Source organism: Crocodylus porosus, unplaced genomic scaffold (genome assembly GCF_001723895.1).
Source record: "Crocodylus porosus isolate Cpor-Errol unplaced genomic scaffold, CroPor_comp1, whole genome shotgun sequence".
Classification (NCBI taxonomy): Eukaryota; Metazoa; Chordata; order Crocodylia; family Crocodylidae; genus Crocodylus; species Crocodylus porosus.
Window position 1 is genome coordinate 9,959,252 of NW_017728926.1, and position 21,495 is coordinate 9,980,746.

At 41.4% G+C, this 21,495-nt stretch overlaps 1 protein-coding gene across 6 annotated transcripts in view; it reads left to right on the forward strand.

Annotated features, from left to right (window-relative positions):
* Positions 1-21,495, forward strand: part of EIF4G3 (eukaryotic translation initiation factor 4 gamma 3) — a 133,100-nt gene that overhangs the window by 75,959 nt on the left and 35,646 nt on the right. For all 6 annotated transcript variants that reach the window (XM_019541399.1, XM_019541400.1, XM_019541401.1 and 3 more), the window contains 6 exons: positions 4,275-5,150; positions 12,344-12,432; positions 15,736-15,985; positions 17,507-17,664; positions 19,080-19,205; positions 20,608-20,718. In XM_019541399.1, the coding sequence (XP_019396944.1) occupies positions 4,275-5,150; positions 12,344-12,432; positions 15,736-15,985; positions 17,507-17,664; positions 19,080-19,205; positions 20,608-20,718 (1,610 nt within the window). The remainder of the gene's footprint in view (positions 1-4,274; positions 5,151-12,343; positions 12,433-15,735; positions 15,986-17,506; positions 17,665-19,079; positions 19,206-20,607; positions 20,719-21,495) is intronic.

Consider the following 21,495-nt stretch of genomic DNA (forward strand, 5'->3'; position numbering starts at 1 on the left):
CTTCTATAAATATATACCAAAGAAAGAACTTACTTCTTAATTCTTATGTTCTGTCATTACCAAAGTATTCTTTCAGTCACTTTTTACTGAAATAAGAGTTCTTATACAGTTTTGTATTGATTTAATAAACATAGTATTAAAACCTATTCAGCTATTTCACTGCAACTTTATGCCCGGCAGCTGTATGTCATGGAAGGGTCCTGCACCTTCTGCATTTTACTTGCATAAGTTCAAAGCTGGTGTACGCTACTACCGTTCTGATACAGTAACCCTGACACCTGTAGCAAGGGGGTGGGATTCTTCTTGGCCTCGTATGGCAACCAGCAAAGCTTAGAAGCATTGGAAATACCCCTAGCATATGATAGGATAGGCATAACTACTCCTGGATCATCTGTGACCAACTCTTGTCCAACTTCTTAAAGAGCTCCAATGATGCAACTTCCCTATTCCTAAGTCTGTTCCTTTGCTTCACTGCTCTAACAGTGAAGATGTTTTCCTGATATTGCTCCTGAGTATTGATACAGAATTTAGTCTGAGCTTGCATCAAATACACAGGACCCTCACTGTGACTTACTGTTGCGAAAATTATTATGAGACATACTTGGAATCTGAGCTGCCAGATTCAGTCGGAGATTGGAGAGGTTGTCCAGGTTCAGACAAGTTTTTCATCATGTCTCCAAGATTTTTAACACTCTTCTCCATTTTGAGATCATGTGTATCATATTTCTTTCACATACAGCATGCCCAGGAGTAAGATTCACATCTTCTTTCTGAAAGGCAAAATGAAGAAAAAAGATCTTTCCTTGTAGTAAGTAACTGATTAGCAGCTAGGCAGCTGAATCTGCTCGTTGTTCTGCTCCCTGTTACCATATTTCCTTGCTTATATAGTATGCACCCCCAATTCCAGCAGCTGGTTCTGGAGGGGAAAGGTGTGCATTATATGCAAGAAAATATGGTCGTCACTTTGGGAAACTGGAGTAATACGGGTGACGGAAGCAAAAAAGTACCACATTCATTCTACCCCATTTTAGCACCTGTTGTGTTCATGAATTACATACAAAGCTGCATCAGCACTACGTTGCTAACATTTGTATCAGATCCAACAATGGAAATCTTCAGCAGATCCAGAGATTGCGTTTAGCTGAGCATCCTGAAGTACAGGTGACTGACTATCTGAGTCTGTTGAGATCTGATCCACCCACTGGAACCTTTGCAGTCTTTGCCACCACAAAACACCTGTATCTCCCACAATCCAGCTCCTTCCTCCTGTTCTCACGTCTTCAGGATGAAAGAGATAGCAAGATGCAGAAGTTCTCAGAATAACTCCAGACTTTTTGCCTCCTCTCTCCCCTCCTTTCCTCTACCTGAACTTCATACCAACCTCCCAGTCAGCTTCCACTCCATCTGCACAGTTCCTATCTGCTCTTCCCCCCCCCCCCAATTTTCCCAATCTCTGTGATAGGAAAAGAGGGAGAAAAATCAGGAAATGTTTCCTGAAACTTGGCCTCAAAATGGAAGCTACAGTGTTTTATATGAACTCTGAGAAATTGCCCACGTCCACAGAGTATGCTTTATATCTTGCAAATGAAATTGTTTATGAAAGGAAAAACATTTCTTCCTTTGAAACTCGATACCTCCAAGAAGTACTTTCTAAATATAACTTCACGGACTGTCCTTGCACATTTAGGAAGTTTTAAGAGTCAAGGGTTATTGCATTTATGATTTTTTTTGAAAAACAATCTTGATTTTTGTTTTTCCTTCTTAATTGTACATTGTTTCATGTGAATGCTGTAATAAGAGCCTGCTGTAATTCTGCTCAGAGGAAAGTGGCTCACAGGTCATCACATGGTAATCCTAGGTTTTAAAAAACAGTTTTTGTATATTTCACCGTTGCTGTCTCTTAAAATGACTCTTCCTATAACTTCAGATTAAATTTCTTATTGGTCTATATTTGGGATCATTAAGGGGAGACTATTTGGGCAACCATTTATGGCAATTTGTGAAAGTCAGAACAGTCTATCAGTTGTCTGCAGAGTTTTGAGTCCCTAGGAAGAGGAGACCTAAGCTTGCTTTCTTCGGGGTGTTGTTTTTGTTTGCTTGCTTGCTTGCTTGTTTTTTAAGCTTCCTTGGAAGTTGGTTAAGGAGTTTCCTTCCATCCTGTTACATGATCTGTAGAACATCCCTAAAGGTAATTTCCTTTTATTGGTATTAGGGCATTCCTGAAGTTCCTATCTAAAAGCAAATGTCCCTGGTAAAGCACCATTTTTGCTCTTCATTGCTCTAATTCTGGCCATCTAGATCAGAGGTGCTTTAGGTTCTGTGGGCCAGAGGAGGTATGCAGGGCCAGTCCAACAGCTGGATTGGGCCCCAGGCCACCCTGCATGCCCAGACTACACCCCACAGACCCGTGGAAGCCCTATGAGCTAGATGACATGGCACCCTTTTGTACATGCAGGCATTAGTCAAGAAGACTCAAACAGGTTCTCCCTTCACAACCTTTTCCCACTTCAGCTTTGACTCAAGAAGGTTGAAAGTTGAATCTTCTTCTATATACTTTCCCCTTTTCTGCTGCTAGGAGTAGTAATAATTTAAAACATCAGTGCAGAAGTAGTTGTGACCAGGATCTTGAAACGCCCTGGGCAAGTTCAAGTCGCCTCTGGTATTTTGTAGGAAAAGAGGAGCCCTACAGTTCTACGTTACTATAACAGGGTTGTTGAAACATTTTACGTCTAGCCACTGTAGCATTTGAAGATCCCAGTTAGCTCTTAATGACTTGTAATAAATAGAATTAGAATGTAAAGATATCCCAAGTTTTTTATAAGGGTAATAAGACAAAGAATTGTGTTAAACCTGATTTCCCCTGACAGTGCATTAGTTTGATCTCACTTTCCATATATCACGTGAATAGAGGTTTAGGGAAGTTCCTAATAGTTCCCAAACCATTGTACCCCATCCTATAAATGTGCCAAACTAGTTCTTTGCATCTCCTCCTGCTGTTGTATTGTTCAGAAAGCAGCAGGACACTTTCCATTTGCTGGATGGAATAGTGTCCACCTCCCTGAATTTGGATAATTCTGTCCTCCTTACCTACATAATATTTTACGCCAAACGATACCAATCTTATCTATGTTGTAGTATAATAGCACAGAGCTATAAACAGTGGAGAAGTTCTGCTAAAATGAGATCTTATAGTCTCCCTGTTTTGATCCAGTCAGTGTTGGCAGAAGGTAAACCAGTTTATAGGTATGCTAGTTTAAGCCCTTTAAATGAAGTAGTAACATTCAGAGAGGATAAAATGGTTTATCTTAGTGCTGGGACACAAAACACATCAACGTGTCTTATTAGACCCAGAGAAAGTAGAGGAACCAATCTGCGTGCAGCCTGCATTTTCCAGGACTTTAGTTATATGGCTTCCCATTATAATATACAGATTTCCCCAACTTGTTATCCTGTAGCAGGAAACCTCCAAATGTGATCAAACCTTTCGCCATGGAAGCCATGCTTAAACTTTGTTTTCTGGCAGTAAGACATCATTTTTACTGCTGGAATTTAAATAATAGAGTAAGAGTAAAGTGCAGTCATTCCTCCTCTTTTCTGACATCCTGAACATCTCAGGAATTTAGGAATAAAGACTTCATGTAACAAGCAAAAAACAAACTATATAATTATACCTGCTGCTAATAGCTTGGTGCTTTGCATCCTGAAAGGAAAAAACTATCACCACACATCACTAAAGTGAAGAAATAGTGGAATCGCCACTTTAGAGGGGCAGGCATGGCACAGAGAGGGTGTAAACCACCCAACATTACAAATGGTGTCACTGTTAGAGTAAGAATGAGTTCCAGCATTGTAACCCCTTCTGTCCTCATATCAGCTATTTAACTTAGCTTTATTTTTGTTTCATGTTTAATCTCTGGTTTGATGAAGAAGCATCCTGTTTTGAGCAGTAAAATCTCTGTAAGGTTCCCAGAGTTCCTGCCTCTCCTGTCTGCAGGGTTAAGCTTTGCAAAGCACGCTTTCCTGGAGAAGACCTCTGTTCAGTAAAGATCTTACGGTTTCTCAGTGCTTCAGGATGGTCTTGATTCTTATTTTAGATATGAAGTTTAGCTGCTACTTACGCTTTTTTCCCTAAGAAGCTCTTTTTTCATAGAGGTACTAGAATTATAGACAGAACACCATGTGAAGCAATTAGAAGAAGCCTAACTGTGGCTAGTTAAATCCGAATTGATCAACTGGACCTGTCATCATAATATTATTTTTTTTCCCTTCCTCAGAAGAGAAGCCAAAACCAGATCCAGTATTAAAATCTCCCTCCCCAGCCCTCAGACCAGAGCCCAGCGGAGAGAAGAAAGATCAAGCTGGCCAGACGTCCGAGGCTGCTGTGGTAGAAACAACAACAGACGTTCCTCCGGCTGGCTCGCCACCCCCTGTTGCTCCTGTTGCGGTGGTTTCTGCCCCTCCTGCTGCCGCTGCTGTTGCCCCTCCCACTGCTGTCGCCGTACCAAGTAAATCTACACTCATAGTTGACTCAGAGGAGAGAGAGGAACTACCTTCCCCAAAAGAGGAAGCGATGCCTATATCCAATGCCGCACCCTTCACAGAAACGCCAGATCCTTCACCAGCAGAAGAAGCTGATGTTGAAATGTGCAAGGAGCCTGGTAGTGTAGCGCCTAGTGATATTCCAGTGACTGCTAGTAGTAATCTAATTAGTGAAATGAATGGAGTTAGTGAAAAAGTGACTGTTACAGACAGTATAGTAGACCTAGTCCAACAGGAGGAAGCACCATTGACTGTTGAATTGGAACTACCAGAAGCCCCACCGGCAGAAGTGGATAGTGTACCACCTGCCATTGCTCTTCCCACTGCTCCTTCGCCTCCTTCCACCCCTCCTCCAACTCCTCCATCTCCTCCTCCAGTTTCTGTTGCTGCTGCTGTTACCACTACAACTCCTCCTCCATCTCCTCCTCCTCTTCCACCTCCTGGTGCCCTCCCTGTTATTCAGGGAGATTTAGAAGGAGAGGAGAGCACAAGAACTACTATTAGTGAAGAGGTAAAAGATACTCAAAAGAAAGAGGACACGGAAGCAGATGGACAGCCAGAGGAAATTGTAGAGTCTCCGAGTTTAAATTCCAGAAAGAGTCCTGTACCAGGTAAGTGCTTGACATTATGGTTTTGCGTGTTAAGCTCGAGGAAAGAGGAGAGAGCTTATTTAGGCTCTGTTTCTAGTCAGGCCTGTTTCTTCATGCCCTGAAAGAGTCTAGTCTGTGCCAAATCACCACTGCTTTGATCAGAAAATGCTTAATCCTAACTTACTAAGCAGAGGTATTAAAAAAAAACAAAAAAAAACCCCTGATGTAATTCTTCATATAAGGGATAGTTTATTAGATGGTATTTGCTAAACGAATCCTGGGATTGGTTCATTTCATATCAGCAGCTGGTGTACTTTGCTCCACTGGGATTGGGGCAGTCTGCAGAACATCATTGCCACGTAACGTATGGGATGTCACTCTCCTGATGTCATCCAGCTACCTGAGCAGCCTGCTTCTTTGAAACCAGGTTTATATTCATCAGTCTTCAAACTTTTGAGAATGAATCTACTGAACCTGTAGCCTTGCTTTTTGGACAGGTATAACAAAATGATTTTATCACAAGTGGTCAAGGAGTTTGGCAATTGTATGTCCTTTGAATGGCAGAAATTCCAAGAATCATGCACCAGACTCTCTACTTCTTACTCATTAATAGTCCCAGGACAGGCAGAAGGCAGGGTAGAGCGGCACCTTATAAACTGATTTCTGTTAGTCTATAGATGTATTCCTACCCTGCTTTCTGCCTTATTAATGATGCATCTGCTTTCCACTACAAAAGTAAAGTTGTAATGTACTTTATCAGACAAGCAAATGTCCTTCCCTACTCACTAGACTTCATTGCTCTTCTTTATTTCAATAGTTTTTTTTCTTTTTTGAAAAAAAAAACCCCTGTGCATAGTAGTCCAGGTGTTTTGAGGGGGTGTATAAGAGATTTGATAGACTACAAATAAAATGAAAAGCCTTCTGTATTTGCTTTTAAAATCTGCATTATTTCTTATCTGTGGTTTTAACTTCCTCTCTAACATTATGACTTTAGCATTAAATGAATTGGTTCATCCCATCTTTTTTTTTATTTTTTTTTATTTGTGGCATTGCTTCATTTTTTACGGGAGATCGTTGTTCATGTGGTGTTTGTGGAAATCTAAGTATGGAAACCTTTCAAATTAAGGGATTATTTGCATTTAGCTGACCTAGAGAATGTGTAATGTTGGTTATAACATACCTAGTGTATTTAATAGTTAACAGCACCTGACTATTGTTTCCCTTAATCCACAACTTTGGAGTCCTTTATTGCAGTTTTGAGATGTACTTTCTGACTTAAAAGATGGCCAGCATTAAACTGAAAACATTTGAAAGGGCAAGGATTTGTGTGGTGATCTTAATATCTTTTATTGGACCAAATGTATAGAGAAGCTTTTGGGCACCACATTACCCTTCCTCAGGTACAAACTTTTTACTGCTAAATGGGAGGATATGGAAAAATTGTATTTTAATATTGTTAATAATTTCCCCCATACCTTAACTATTTTAAGTACTATCATGCTGGAGCTCTAGAACTGTATTCTGTCCTCAGAAGTTTAACTGTGGCTCCTGTTAGACTTCCACAAAACAGCTGAAAGCAAAATCTGACTTTATTTGGTGATCATGCAGTTTTCTTCCTAGACTTCTCCTGCACTGGCCACACTCCCACTTCCAGAAGAGTTTCAGTCTCAAGTAGGCCATTTTGGCTTTCTAGCTTTATGCTTCAGAGATTGGAAAGGTTTTTAACAGTTGTTCGTACAGATACACTAATAAGCTTGAGCAGGAAACAGTTTCCTCTTTGTATTTTTTTACCCTTTTACAATGATGGCATTTAATTCCCTATATATGGAAAGAATTTCCCCAGAATCCGCATAATGGATTTTAACAGCCTCTTTACCATCCAGGGTTCATCATGCTATTTCTGTTAATGTCTTGATTCTTCCCTTCCACATGTCAGATTTTTTACTGCTGGTGCAAGTTGGATTGCCCTCCCTCCAACCTAAGCCCTACATAACTCAAATGTAATTCCTTCATTGGTTAAGTGGAGGAATAAGACTACTGAAATGAGGATTTACCATATCAAGTCCTGTACTGTAGGATTATTATTTGTTCTGTGGTATACTGTACTTTGAACTCTGTACTTTTAATTTACATTTTGGTCTTTTAATTATGCAGAAGATTAATTTTAATGATCTATTTTCATTATTGATAAGTAGCCAAAACATTATACCAAAAAAAAATGTTTGCGGTTTTGGAAGGAAGTATTTTAAAGCTTTGTATAATCTTACATGAAACTGTGATGGATGTTCAATGCTTGCTGTTTAAAAGAAAGTGAAAAACTAGCCAAGCCATTCCTTCATATTCTTTACAGTGTTTGGCTCACTATGAATAAAGTGGAACTATACTGCATTTCTCAACTAACAATTTTTGTCATAATTTTCCATCTCTTCCTCAGAGAAGAATGTAAACTAAAAGTAATTCTTTATGCTGACATCCTTCCAGGAAAGACTTGAGAGAGATTCTTGTAGCCAGCCAGAATTTGTAGGTACCAGAAAGTTGCCTCAGCCATGAATTTCATACTCTATGACAGTAACCAGAAAAGAGATACCAAATTTAAAAAAAAACATAGGGCAAGAATTGCCCAAGTTTTGTCCGAATTGGTGGTTGTGAGGCTCTTTGTCTGGACTCTGAAAATGAAGATAAAATGAGAATCAAGAAACCGTTTTTAAATATGTGCTGGTGAACATGAGCCCGATCCTTTATAAAAAAATATTTCTTTTGGGGCTTAGTACTTAAAACAGAGTACTGCATATATATATTTACTGCACATCAGCTTAATTATCTACATGTCCTAGCAAGAAGTTGTGCTACGCAGATTTATTTCATTAATGTTATCTGATCTCATAAAACAAGCCTGATTTGACCAGGGCAGTGCTTGGACTGCAGACTTCTAAGAACAATCCAGTTGTTGCAGGAAGTGGTGCGGGCGGCACTTACTATTGAACCGATTCCTCAGCACCGCGCTAGGGGCAGCCCGGCGCACGCAGTGCCTTTGGGGGAGACGGGAAATCAATGTTCTGACCACTTACCATTACGAAGACTCTCGTGACACGTTCGGCAAAAGCAAGTGTACATTGTCTTTTCTTTTCTGGTAAAATTCCCATTCTCAGATTTATATTCTGGCCTACCTAAAATTTCCCCTGTGGTTTTGATATAAATTATTCACGTGCTGTTCTAAATTGCTAGGTTGTATTGCTGAGACAGTTAAATGCATGCCGCGTTCAGTATCAGAGGTGGTTTCGTTGTAGCAGTGGGTAAAATCATCTATCCATATGCTGCTGTATTTTGTGAAGTACCTTGGGAACAGTTCTTTCGTGTGAAAAGCACTCCATAAATATACAGCAACATTACTGCCTTCAAAAGAAATTGTAGAGTATTTGATAGAACAGACATTTGTATTGGGAGAGACAAAATATTCAGACCACAAGAATTTTCCTATCAGTGCCATTAATATCCTGCAATCCGGTATTATTAGTAGAGAGAGCTAACTGGAAATCCTGGCCCAGCAAAGTCAGCAATAGACTTCCATCTTACCATTTATTTCAGCGGCTCCAGGTTTTTACCCTTGGCTGTTAACGAAAGCAGATCTCTGTATAGGACTTCTTACTAGGATCTCTAGTTCTAAGTGTTGTACAGAGCTAGTGAATGAAGACTTTATATAACTTGGGCTATTGTTTTTTGTTACATAACGGAGAGCAGGGTTGTCCTCAAAAGCCTGAATAGCTAAACAGCGCTAGCTGAAACAGTTGCATGCAATGCTTCCTGCATACCGTAGAGTTCAGGTTTCAGCAAGACTGGTGAGAGGCAGTTAATTCTTTTGAAATTATTTGTTTCATTTAAAATGATATTGTTCCTGATTCTGGGAGCCTTTGAATGTTGCTGTTTTACACTAGTTTTGTGGCTGTTGAAATCTTTTTCCTTTCATCTTACATTATTTTTGTGGATTTCTTGTGTATTAAGTGTCTTGCAGATGACCTGAGATTCAGTAATGAAGATAGCCATCTAAATTTTAGTGGTTGTAATCTGAATGCCTAATGATATTAGCCAATTCAGTAGTTTGCAAGTGGGCTTCTTCAGTTGGTTAGCTTTTTGATGAAATAGGCAGATCTGTTGAGTTAGATAACCAGAGAATGATCCTAAATTCCCATCAGTTTTGTGGAGTATGTTACTCCCCCAAAGTAGCATGGCACCTCCATCTGTGATTTCAGGAGTTTTAGTATTTTCTCAGTCATTTTGGTGGCATTCTTTTCATTAATGAACTTTTCTGATGGTGTGCACCCTCAGGGTCACGGTTTTGGCCTCGCACGAGGTCAATGCGAGAAGCGTTCTTTTATTCAAAGCAGAACTCAGCCTTTTGACGTAATCTGTTGTTACAGGTCCGACAACATAAGAAAGCCCTGTTCCTACTCCTCTAGGATGCTGAACGCATGACGTAGCCTGTAGTATTTTAAACTGCAAGCTGTGTGTTGTACCTGAGTTTGCAGCTTGCCGTTGCAAATTGCGTGTTGATTCTGAATGCTTGGTACAGTGACTGGTTTGGGGATATGTTTTTTTCTAAAGCCAATATATTCCATATCTCCAAAGATGCCCATAGTATCTCTAAATTTTTTAAAGACTGACATAGCTGTTATCTACAAAGGGCAAGAGCTTGTGCTTAAAAATGAATTCCCAGTCATCTGTACTGCAGCACCAAATTCCAGATGCTATCAGAGGAGCGGCGGGGGACCGCTCTGCCTTCAGTCAGTGTATTTTGTTTAAGCGATAAGGCATCTTTTGTAGTTCAGATAAAGACCAGGTGAGGTAAAGTCCCTGAAGCAAAGCCATGGGCCCTTACTGGAAGAAGTCAGTCTGTGCTTGACCCATAAAAAGCCGTACGTAAAACCCTCACTGCTGTTATGAGACATCAACCAGGAAGGGTTGTTTTTATTATTGAATTCTTACAGTTTTTTTCTCAAGTGATTTTTTTTTTTTTTTTTCTTCGTAACTAGAATGATAGGGATGAAAGAAGAAATAATAAATTGATCTGTCTCTGAAGCGGAGCTTTCAAGAGCCAGGGATAGCAGAAGAGCAAAAACTCCTTGAAGTTCAGCTCTACTGCCAGGGAAGCCCTTCAGTAAGGGTCCCACAGATGCTGTAGAAAACACTTTGAGGAACATGGGAACGGGGTGAAACGCAACTTCTTGCAAGAGCAGTGTTGTGGTAGCCACGATGGCCCAGGGAATATATCAGAAACAAATCTTTCTTCTGGTAACACATTAGGACCTGCCCTTAGGAAGCTTCTTCTGTCCGAGTGTGACAGGGCTCATTTCTCCTGTACCCAATTTCTGATCCCCTCTCACAGGAGACAAGACTGAGTCTTTTCCCTGCCGCAAGACTTGGGAGGAGAAGAGGACAGGGTTACTGTAGGTTGAATATCAAGCTAGCAACTGGACCTCTCTCATCTCTCTCTATACACTACGGTGATATAAGTTTGGTCTCGGGTACATGTCCATGTGTCTGCACCGAGGGGAGCACATTAGGGCTGGTGTCTGCGTGAGCAGCAAGCTAGAGCACATCGGGGGTCGGGCCCAGAGGTGTGGGGCGCAGGGGGCCGGATGCACCTGGGCAGTATTTTTCCAAGTTTTACATAGACTTACTACATGTCCTTAGGCAAACCAGTTTATCTCCTTGTCCTTCAGTGTCAACGCCTGTAAAGACTTTTTAAAAAGATGGTGAAACTACCCATCCTTTGTAATGTTCTTTGAGGTCTGTGGCTGAAAAGCTCTGTATAAAAGTTCAGTGCTTTCCTTAAAAAGCTGAGCTTGTCACAGTGGGTGTACCTGGTGATTTTTCTCTAAATTCACCCAGATACTCCTGGTGTTCAAGACTGAAATTGTTGTCAGCTTCATCATCTGTTTTATATTAATAGAAAACGACATTTGGATCCTTTGTTTCATGAGCTTGTCTTGAATGACAAACCCCTCTTTTAGTAGCATTGAATATAGATGACCTTTTTTTGCCTATGTAATATTAAAGAGGGGAAGTGACAATTTCAGTGTCAGTGAAAGTACATTTTGTGGCACGTCATCTTCTAACCAGCATGCTCACTGTATTGATTTCTGCAGACTTCAGATGATGCCTGTCAAAATCCATAGTCTCCCTCAAGCTAAACTCTGTTAACATGTCACTGAACCACCCAGGCATCTTTTGGGGCACTAGGAACTTGATGAATCCTATTTCCTCTCTGCCAACAGGAACAAACTCCAGCAACTAAAAATCTAATTATAATGACATAGTTAATATGTGACTGCCCTTTATTCATCTGGCTCTTAAAAGTCCTCTAATTTTACCTCACAGTTTTAATAAAGGATGTGCATGCCATGTTGCTCCATAGCTACTTTTAGAAAGCAGAGTCAGACATTGAGGCCCCACTCCTGCAAAGTTTGTACATGCTTACCTTTAAGCCTTTGAGCAACCTCATTCACACTTACACAGGGAAGTGCCCACATCTTCCATGTACTAGTGCCCCAAACAAGAAGAAGCCATCGTACGGATTTTGAATTCATATATTTTGACTGTCTCAGTCATTAATGCTCTCTTTCGCTGACATGAAAATTGATGGGGAGACTAGATCGTTAACAGCCATAAATATGTTAACGTTATTTTCACTGAACCAGCTGGCTAGTGGAAGCTTTAAAAAGTGTGGTTATTAATTGGCCTTTGGAATTTATTAAAGACACAATTCAGGAGAAGCGTATTGATAGCAAGGCGTTGGAGTTAAGAGTTGCCATCCAAGTGCAAGCAAAAAATGCTAGAACGCTCTTTGGAGAAAAATGTGCAACGCATAACCCCGCCGTCCTCGCCAAATGTCGTTCTTTCAAAAAACTGTATTGCATGAAGTACGCAGGCATTGTAATAATACCAGTAGTTAACTCCTTGCAGGTAAAATGCTATTAAAAGATAGAGCAGTTCATAAAACAAATTGTGTCTTGTTCTGTTTCCCGGGCCATTTAGCATTACTGCCTCTAGCTAAAAAGTGATCGCATGGATCTTAATTTTGCACAAGGCTTAGGTGCTTTCACTTTTCTGAATGCTGGAAAACATTGCTCAGGAGAGAGAGGAGCCACTTCCCAGGACCAGAATGTTCCAAGCATGAGTTGGTTTTGGCGAGTAATGGGCATAAACTTGTATTGCAGCCCAAACAGCTGTAACTGCACCAAAGACGTGGAAGAAACCAAAAGATCGGACCCAAGCCACTGAGGAGGTGTTAGAGGCGGAAACAGAGGTAAGGAGCAGTGTAATCCTATTTCTCAATTTGAGGGTAGTTTAACCCTCTTTTAAGACTACTGCAGACATCTTACAGCATCTCATTCAACTGATGGGGCAAACTGGGATGCTCTTTACACTACTTCAAACAGATTTCATTAGGCTAAGGTCTCTATTACGGTACTAAAGATGCTTACATTTTTGCCTAGTTTATATCTACACCACAGTTACGGGCCCACAACATGACCATTGTCATTCATGTGAAGATTTGGATAGCTCTTCCTTTGGAGCCTGTTGGAGCTCAGTGAAGGGCTTCAGCGGTTGCTGTAGTGGCCTGGGGCGTACCTGTGCTCTTCACAGTGACGTATTTGTGATGTCATAAACGAAGACTAGGTCTTCATGACAGAACTAAGTTGGGAGGAGAAGCTGAGATGAGAGTGGAAGTTTACGTGCAAACCTGCATATTGAGAATAGCTACAGGAACAAAGAACATTTCCAGCAAGTCCAAGAGATTTCCCTGTGCCTGATCTCTCTCAAGTTTGCACGCATGTGAGGTCCTTCCTACCGGTAGTCTGATGCGGGCTACTCTATAGAAGGGACATGCGTTACCCTTGGATAAGTGCACACAGCTCTTGATGCCTTCATTTGGGCTGTTGCAGCACCTCTTCAAGAGCAGAATGTGATCCCAGAAAAGTCCGTGGTAGTCTCTTAGGGTCAATGAGATTTGTCTGCTTTGTGCAGGAAACGGAGCTATGCAGCTGTTGCCAGTAGTTTGAGGGTAACTTCTCGTCCTTTGCACAGTAACTTTAAAATAATATAACATGAGTGCAGTAATTCCCTGTTGTTTGTCTTGCTGCGTTTTCTTCCCTCAGATTACTACTTAAACTAGTATCTGCAATTCATTACCTTTGGCCACTTTTCCACATAACATTAGCTTTGCCCTGTCAGCTCCATGGTGGCAGCAACACTGATACGCTGTGGCTGTGGCGGGAGGGCAAGGAGCTTGGGATCTTCCGTCATAGGTGCTGAAGGTGGAGAAGCAAGATACTGCTCTGCTCCTTCAGGGGATATGCTCCCATTAGCTCCTGTGAAAAGCAGGAGGTCGTATGTATTCCCAAGTGTAGTGATATAAGCCAAGTTGATGCTTTTTCTGATGCAGTTACCTGTCTTGTTCATCATTTTTCACTACTTTTTTGGACAATAATATCTTATTTCCACTGTTACCCTAAACATTTGTTCCCAGTCCTTGCAGTTTGTGTCTTGGTCATCATTATTCCCTTCCATCATGCGTCCCAAGGGGGACAGGAGACTGAAGAATGCCTACAGTAGGAGTCTCAACCTCTGCTTCTCCAGGGAATGACAGACTAGAACCAAGGGGTTGTTTTAATGTCAGTCCGGTAGCGCTAGTAGTTATCTGGTCCTCTGACTTAGCAAGTGTTGCCTGAATAACTGTTTGCCAGCAGTATTCCACACGTTCATTCATAGTTTTAAATGTTTTTTTAATATTGTTTTTTGATTCCTCCTCTTTTGTTAAAATGTGTTATGTGCTGTCATAAATCATTTGAAATCTTTCAGGCTCTGCTGGGCAGAGTCCTGCTGCATTAGGGAATTGTTTATGATCTGTTAGAAACGGAAGCTTGCAGAGGTAACGTGGAAGTTAATCAAACCAAAATTAAACTTCTGCTGCTGTGGCATTACGTGAATGTTTTTTTATTTGAATTGCTCTCCACACAGTCTAATGTGAGGTACAGCTCCAGTCTGATCTGAAATCTAATGTGAAGTACAGTGCTGGCATGATCCTTTAATAAAGATGCATAGGAGCTCCAAGGATGTTCCTTTTGTTTATCGTCATGTGATGATATTTTAGAACCGAACCTTTGTCTTTAAGTTGCTTTAAATGACCTGGGAGGTCTAGAATTAGAAATGGCTGTGGAAAGGGGGAGGTAGCAGTAAGGACTGTGCTCAGACCAGTTAAAACTGTCTTTAATCAGCACAACTACAAAAAAACTGCCTGAACTCAGCTAAATGGGATAAATAGCGAAGAATTGCACATTGTCTCTGGACTTTTTTGCTTTTCAAACTAACCTGTCCAGAACCCTCTGTGCATTCCACAGCTTTCTGTCGCCTTTCGCTTCATTTTCCTGTAACTCGACCATCATGACATGCTTCCACGGTAGAAACGATTTGCCCCAAAACTGTCTAGATTTGTAGAGTAAATCTTGAATCTTTGTTCGGTGGGTGATTGATACTGGGTGTAGCAGGAACATCATGCCTTGTGTCAGCAAATACCTGCTGTCACTCCTGTATATTAATTACACATCAGTTGCACGTTAATTGTATATACATAAGTAATTATGTGCATCCCATCCAGTTCCTAATGGATAGGTGCCTGCAACGCTCTCCCTATAAAATACCGTTGTATCGCAGTTGGCCACCTTAGCAGCTTATTCAGCAGGTCAGTGACTAATGATCCAGGGAAACTGAAGTCACCTCTGGCACCACAGGCAAAGAATTTACACAAGCCATATGGTTTTTCAGTATTTGCAAGTAGACTTCAGTCTCTAGGACCTTTTGGCACTTTCACTAATGCTGAATTTAGGTAGAGAAAAATTAGCAAATTTACATATTCTGTTCTGTGAACAATACTTTTTTTTAACGCAATCCTTTTGGGAAATGAAAGGATTCACACATCCCTTGTAGAGCATCAGGAATGAGTTGCAGTCTTCTTTAAATGGATGGATGTGTTCAAATGCATGCATCTCCTAAGAAGACCATGTTCCCTACAATCTTCCTGTATGTAATGAAAATAGGGCTGTGCCTGGGGGAGTTCTAAAATTAACAGCTAGAGATAGCAGAAAATATGTAGAGATTTTTTTCATGAAAAGTAACAGCAAGCTAAAAATGTACTTGTATATTACATTAGCCTTATGTATTAGAATAGTCTCTAGTTTGTATAAGGCCGTGGTCTTTCAAAGAAGAGACCCCTACATACTAGTTGTAGTCCTGTCTTTATGGGTTGAGATTCCTAATAGTTACCCAGCACATAGTACAGCTGTTACTGGTCCATTGTTTCCTACCAGCATAGGGACTTGATGGGTGAGATTCAGGGTTTCCAGTTTCACTGTTAATTGTTGATGGGTTCTCAGGCAATATTTAAATAAAGTAAAAGGACCTTATTATTATTACATATGTTATAGTTTTAGCTGTCCATTTTTGAGATGAGTGCATGTGCTCTTGTTTTTAGTATGTAGCCATTTCACATACCGAATGTTTTAGAAAGGATGTTGCTTTTAATCATAACTTCTATTTGCTTGTACTTCAGCCTAAAGTAGAAGAGGAACTTTCAGGTGACAAAGTACTTGAATCTGAGCAGGATAAAATGAGTCATGGGTTTCAACTGGAGAGAGACCCCTCTGAACTTAAAAAAACAAAAGCTGTGGAAGAAAATGGAGAGCAGGAAGCGGAGCCTGTACGTAATGGTGCTGAGAGCGTGTCAGAGGGTGAAGGACCTGATGCTAACTCGGGCGTCACAGAAGGTTCCATGGAAGGGCCAGTGTACCAGTATAAACCAGGTAAACCCTGCCTGCCAGCCTGCCCGAATGCTTGCCTTTCTGCCTTTCTGTTACAACCGGTAGGGAATGCTGCATGCTCATTGAGGAAAGAAACCTTCTCTTTAGATGGTTAGCCCTTCTCTTTTCAAAGTTACAGGTTTTGCCTTTTAGCTTTCAGGAAGAGTTCTCCTTCTGTGCGCCACGATTGCCCGCACAGAAAGCCTGCCTGTGACTTTTTTTCTAAACGCCTGCTTCTTACACTACAATTCCTTTTAAACAAATTTCCAAGGGAGAGTGTGCGTGTGATGATGATTTTTGGTGTGTGCTTAACATTCCTCCACTTGTAAGTAAGGAGGAAGTGTCCAGCAGAGGTGCTGCTGGATTGGGACTCGCCTTCTGACCTGGTTATTGGCCCACTAAGTTACTTTTTTGGCCCCGTTTTCTCCATGTGGGGAATAACAATAACTTCTTTGTAGGGCACTTTGAAATCTGTAGATGAAAAACCATAAAAACTGTGTTTTATAATAACTTCCTTTTCTTTCCTAATTATTAAAACTTAACGTTTGGAGGTTTTTGTTGTGGAATAATGATGCTTAAAACCCAGAGCCTCCAAACTCAAGAGTCAAAGGAATAAAATGTGGAACTAGTAGAAAGACTGAGGGGAAAAAGAGCGTATTAGAATAGCCCAATGGACTGGGAGGACATAAAGCAATGCAGTTCAGTGGCAGTAAAATACAAATAAGGGCTATTTTACAGATGTTTTGCTTCAGAAGCAAAATTGTGCTTCCCCATTTATGGGTCTAACTAAATCAACCAGGCTGTTCAGCAAGTGGCTGTTTTCTTTTCTAACTTCAAACAAGCTGTGTAGCCAGCAGAGAAAATCAAGGCTCCAGGCTACGAGATGCTAATTTGCTATATGCTGTAAAGGCTGTGGGTTTATGCTTTGTTCTCGGGCAGGCAAGTTACTTTTCTCTCCACACCACAATCAGCTTTATCCCTTTGAGAAAGCCGTAGTTAAAGAAGTGAAAAGTTTTAAACCTCAAGTGTGCCACGCATATCTGCAACTGCCCCGGTCTCGCATTTCTGCCGTTTGTCTTACCCTAAACACTGATATAAAGAAAACATTTCCAAGCTGCTGGGGAATTGTCTTGCTGCCAGTGTAGTCTCAAGTGTTGAAGCATTTCATCGCTCCGTTTTCAAAACCATTTTGAAATCCTTCGGCCCTGATGCTGATTATTTACAATAAAACTATCCTTGATTTGGACTGTGTTTAGGCAATCTAGAGGCATGTGCGAAAGTTAAGTCATTCAGATGGCGTTCAGATTTGTGTTGGAGTTGACTGCAGTGGTTATGCTTTAATAATCTGATATGGGAGTCTCTTCCCATGCCTCTCTTCCCTCTCCCCAGCCTTGTTTGTTTCTAAATGAAAATAAAAACTTTTTTAGCCAAAGTTATTTTCCTTTAGGTTTATTTATTATGTACTTTTCAGGAGCAAAGCTCCCTTTGTTGCCTATGAACCTCAGTCAACTTCTATCATTATAGAACAGTGGAAACCCGTGGATCCTGAAGGAAAGAAGCAGTATGATAGGGAGTTTTTGCTGGACTTCCAGTTCATGCCTGCATGTATACAGAAGCCAGAAGGGCTGCCTCCCATAAGTGATGTGGTCCTCGACAAGGTGAGAGGAGACCCAATAAAACAGGTATGTCCAAATTTTCTTATAAAGAAATAAAGATCTCAACATGAGGAATCACTTAACTGGGCAGGGATGAGTTGAGAGAGTGGCTCCTTAATCTCTGAAGGATTAAAGCATTTGAATTTCCAGATGCCAGTAGCATAACCAGGTTCCTGGTCCCATGGCACATGCTCTGGGCATCAGGGATTAATAGCAGTCTAATGTAGACTGAATTGTCTGGTGTGTGGGTCAGCAAGGAAAGGGGCATTGTTTGTCTGAAGTCACAGTTAATAAAAGTGTAATGTATTGCAATAGGCCCGATGGGCCACATGCACTGCAGGGGCCTCTCTTGCTGTGCCACATGGCAGCTCTGTGCAGGCTTCCCCAGCAGCAGGGTCCTGTGGACCCCTGCCCTGGCCTGTCCCAGAGTTGGGGCAGGAGGCGGAAGCTGGAGGAGGAAAGGGGAGCCCAGAGACCTCGGTGGCAGCAGGAGAGTGCTGCCCAGACCAGGAGTTCGGGGCCTGTGGGGCTGAAAGGCTGCCAGTTGGACAATGGGGAGGGGGTGTAGCTGGGATTGATTGATTGAATGAACACTGATCATGAAGTGCAGATTAGCTTCTTTAAAAACTTCAGTTCGCTAGGCAGGATTGTATTGATTGACCGTAGGACATCATAACAATTACATTTTTTTTATCCAAACGTTGTTACACAATTGCCTTTTTTTCTGCTGTCTTTCTCTGCCTGTTTAAAAAAAGCTCTTGGTTATTGTTTTAAAAGAGCTAGCTTTAAGACCAGCTTGGCTACAACCATGTTGATTTTCATGTAGCTTTACATACGCTCAACAGACCAGAACCGAGTACTTTTAATTACAGCGTGAATCAAATTACCTGTCCTTTTCGTGGTGGACAAATATTTTCCAAGGACTGTGAAAGCTGTTATACAGCCATGTTCTTCGCAGCGAGGCCAGCTTCTTATCTGGTTTTCTGTCGCGCTAGCTGGCCCGTCCCCACCCTCTTTGGAGCTTTTCTTGCTTGATCAGCCATTTATCTTATTAACACAAAAGATAATGGTTTCAGGGAAGGCAACAGTTTTGTGATTCTGTACTGGGACTATGACATTTGTTTTATGGGCCTGTGTAGCCATTGTTATATCTTCTCTGTCATGTCCCATTTTCTAACCCTGGCACATTCTTGATTTCTCCTAACCTGTGTTGTCTATTTGTGTAACACCCACTTGTGTAAGACGGGGCACAAATGAAATATGTATTTAATATGTCATTGTGGGTATTGATAGAAATCATTAAAGAATTCACCTCTGCCCTATCCCTACATGTAACTGGCTGGTAGAGGGGCAGGGGATTGCATACTGTCTGCATGTGTTTGTAACAGTCATGGCACAAATGTTTTAACAGGCACTTTGTTTATTGTTGTTCCACCACGCAGATTAATCAGCCAAAATTGCCAGTGAGAACTCTGGACCCTCGGATATTGCCTCGGGGACCAGATTTCACACCAGCCTTTGCCGATTTTGGGAGGCAAGCATCCGGTGGAAGGGGCGTATCTGGAAGTGTGAGTTTTCCCCAGACTTGCTAAGTTCAAAACTGGCCTCACTGTCCGTGAAATCTGAGCTCTTAAGAAGAAAACTTACTTTAGGTTCTTAGATAATTTGCTTATTCTGCTTTAGATGGAATAGGAGTTGAAGTTTTTCCTTCAGTGCTAAGATTGAAGCAGATTAAAAAAAATCATTGAGAGCTTTTCACTTGATAGAATTAAACTTGGATGGATTTGATCTTATTTTTTCCCCCTTTCTTACTCGCAAGAGATCTGAAAATGCATGCTTCAGACTCATTCTTATGGCAGTGATGCACTACTTTTGTTGCACTGAGGACTAGCAAGGCTATATATCAAGGGCTCGGGGGTTGCAACTAATAAGCTGGGGCATTTTTCACTTGCATAAGTTGTGTCAGTGCACGTTCTCACAGAAATCCATTTATATTAAATGCAAATAAAATGTATTTGACTTAGGAAAAAGCTGTTGTGTCTTCTTGCTTTTCTGTCTTTCCCCCGTTTATTCATTTCCTTTTTCTTTCCTTCCATTTGCCTCATTCATTTCATTTTCTCTTTTCTCTTCCTTTATATTGGTTTCTTTCCCCGTCGTTTTTGCTACCACTGTTTTATTTTATTTTGCCCTGCCTCCTGAATTCAACCAACTTCCCTTTGATTCTTCCTCCTTCCTTTTCTTTGTCCCTGGATTGTGGTTGGCTAAAGAGTGATGTCTCATCACGAGGGCCAAACCAGCTGCAACCTGAAGGTTGAGGTTGCTGTGACGGATTGAAAATAAGGTTCAGCTTAGCTCTGCTCCACCTCACTGCTAGCTTATGCTGTATTCTCGTTGCATGCTTCAGCTGTGCAATAAGAAGTGGCTTACATTTGCACTCCTCACTGATCTGTGGCTGGTGGATGTAAGCAAACCGAAGAGGAGCAGGTAGCAACTGGATAGGGAAATGATGTCTTGAGGAGGGAGAGAAGCAGAGAAGGGAAGATCATCTATCTTAAAACTCCTTGTTGAGAGAGAGCTCTCCAAAGAGCATTTGCTCTCGAGTCAGCAGCTTTCCAGGATGCTAGCATGCAAAGCAGCAGACTTGATTCAGACTTGGAAATAGCTGTAATGTTCCCATTTCGCAAAGCGGTACTGTGAACAATGGTGCAGTTCAGGGATGTGTGCATGTGTGTCTTTGTCTTTGAATAGCTTCAGTGTTGCAGTTAGTCTCAAAACATGATGACTCAGCCCTGAAGGCTGGATGCTGTTTGCCGGCGACATCACTTCCTGTGTTTAGACACTCCTCATTGGGCCGCAGGTTGTACACCAGTGCCTCACACCTTAGTTTTCCGTGCCGAATGCCTCAAATAAACAATCTGCAAGACGCTTGGCGCTGTACTAACTTCAACGTTGGTCTTTCTCTTTCTGCAGGCCTGCAAAATGCAGAGCAACCCTGGATTGCCTTCTCTGGCTCGATGTGGTACCCCAGCATGCCCTCTGTTGGTCTCGTCTCACCCACCATTGAGGAACCTGCCGATGGGGGTAAGCCAAATCCCTCCCCTTTCCCCCCCATTTTTGCACCTTTTTGTAAAGTTTTCTTTTTTCATAATTGGGTTGTTTATAAAGAATAAGAGGAAAAGAAAACTTTGCAAAAAGGTGCAATATTGCTTTAAAAAAAAAAAAAAAAAACAAAAAACAAGACTTGCATTGTACCCCTCTAGGCAGTCTCTTCAGTGGTGGGTGGGACATCACCAGCAGAGGGCATGCTGGGACGTTGGCCTGAGCGGGATCCGCGGTGGGTCTGCACTTTGCAGACCTGTGGAAAGGGGGAGAAAAGGTAAGTCCTGCTTACCCCGTTCATTTGGAGCATTTGGCACATAACATACATCTTACATTTGCGCCTTTAAAGAGTAGTTCCTTTGCATTTCCTAGGGTCGTTTTTAAAGGTAAACAAACTGGATATCCTATAATATTATTTATTATAGGATGGAACAGATTTCAGCCCGCCAAAATCAAATGTTTTCCTCTTGTAAAGCACAGCAAAATCTGCATTGATGCTGTATGTCTTCTCCCTTACCATTCCATCCTCACACAGGCCATGCCCATAAACCATCAAAACACACTGCTTAATCCCTGCCTGGAAATCATGTCAAGCTGCTCAAAGCAAACGAGCTGTTGACAAATTAGAACCTTTTTTTTTTTTACTTTTGATTTTCTAGCTTTGTTTGCTGCTTTTCAATAAGCATTTCATTTGAGTATTTTCAGAAATAGCAAACCTTCAACAAACCAGTGCAGAAGGAGATAAGTCATAGACACATT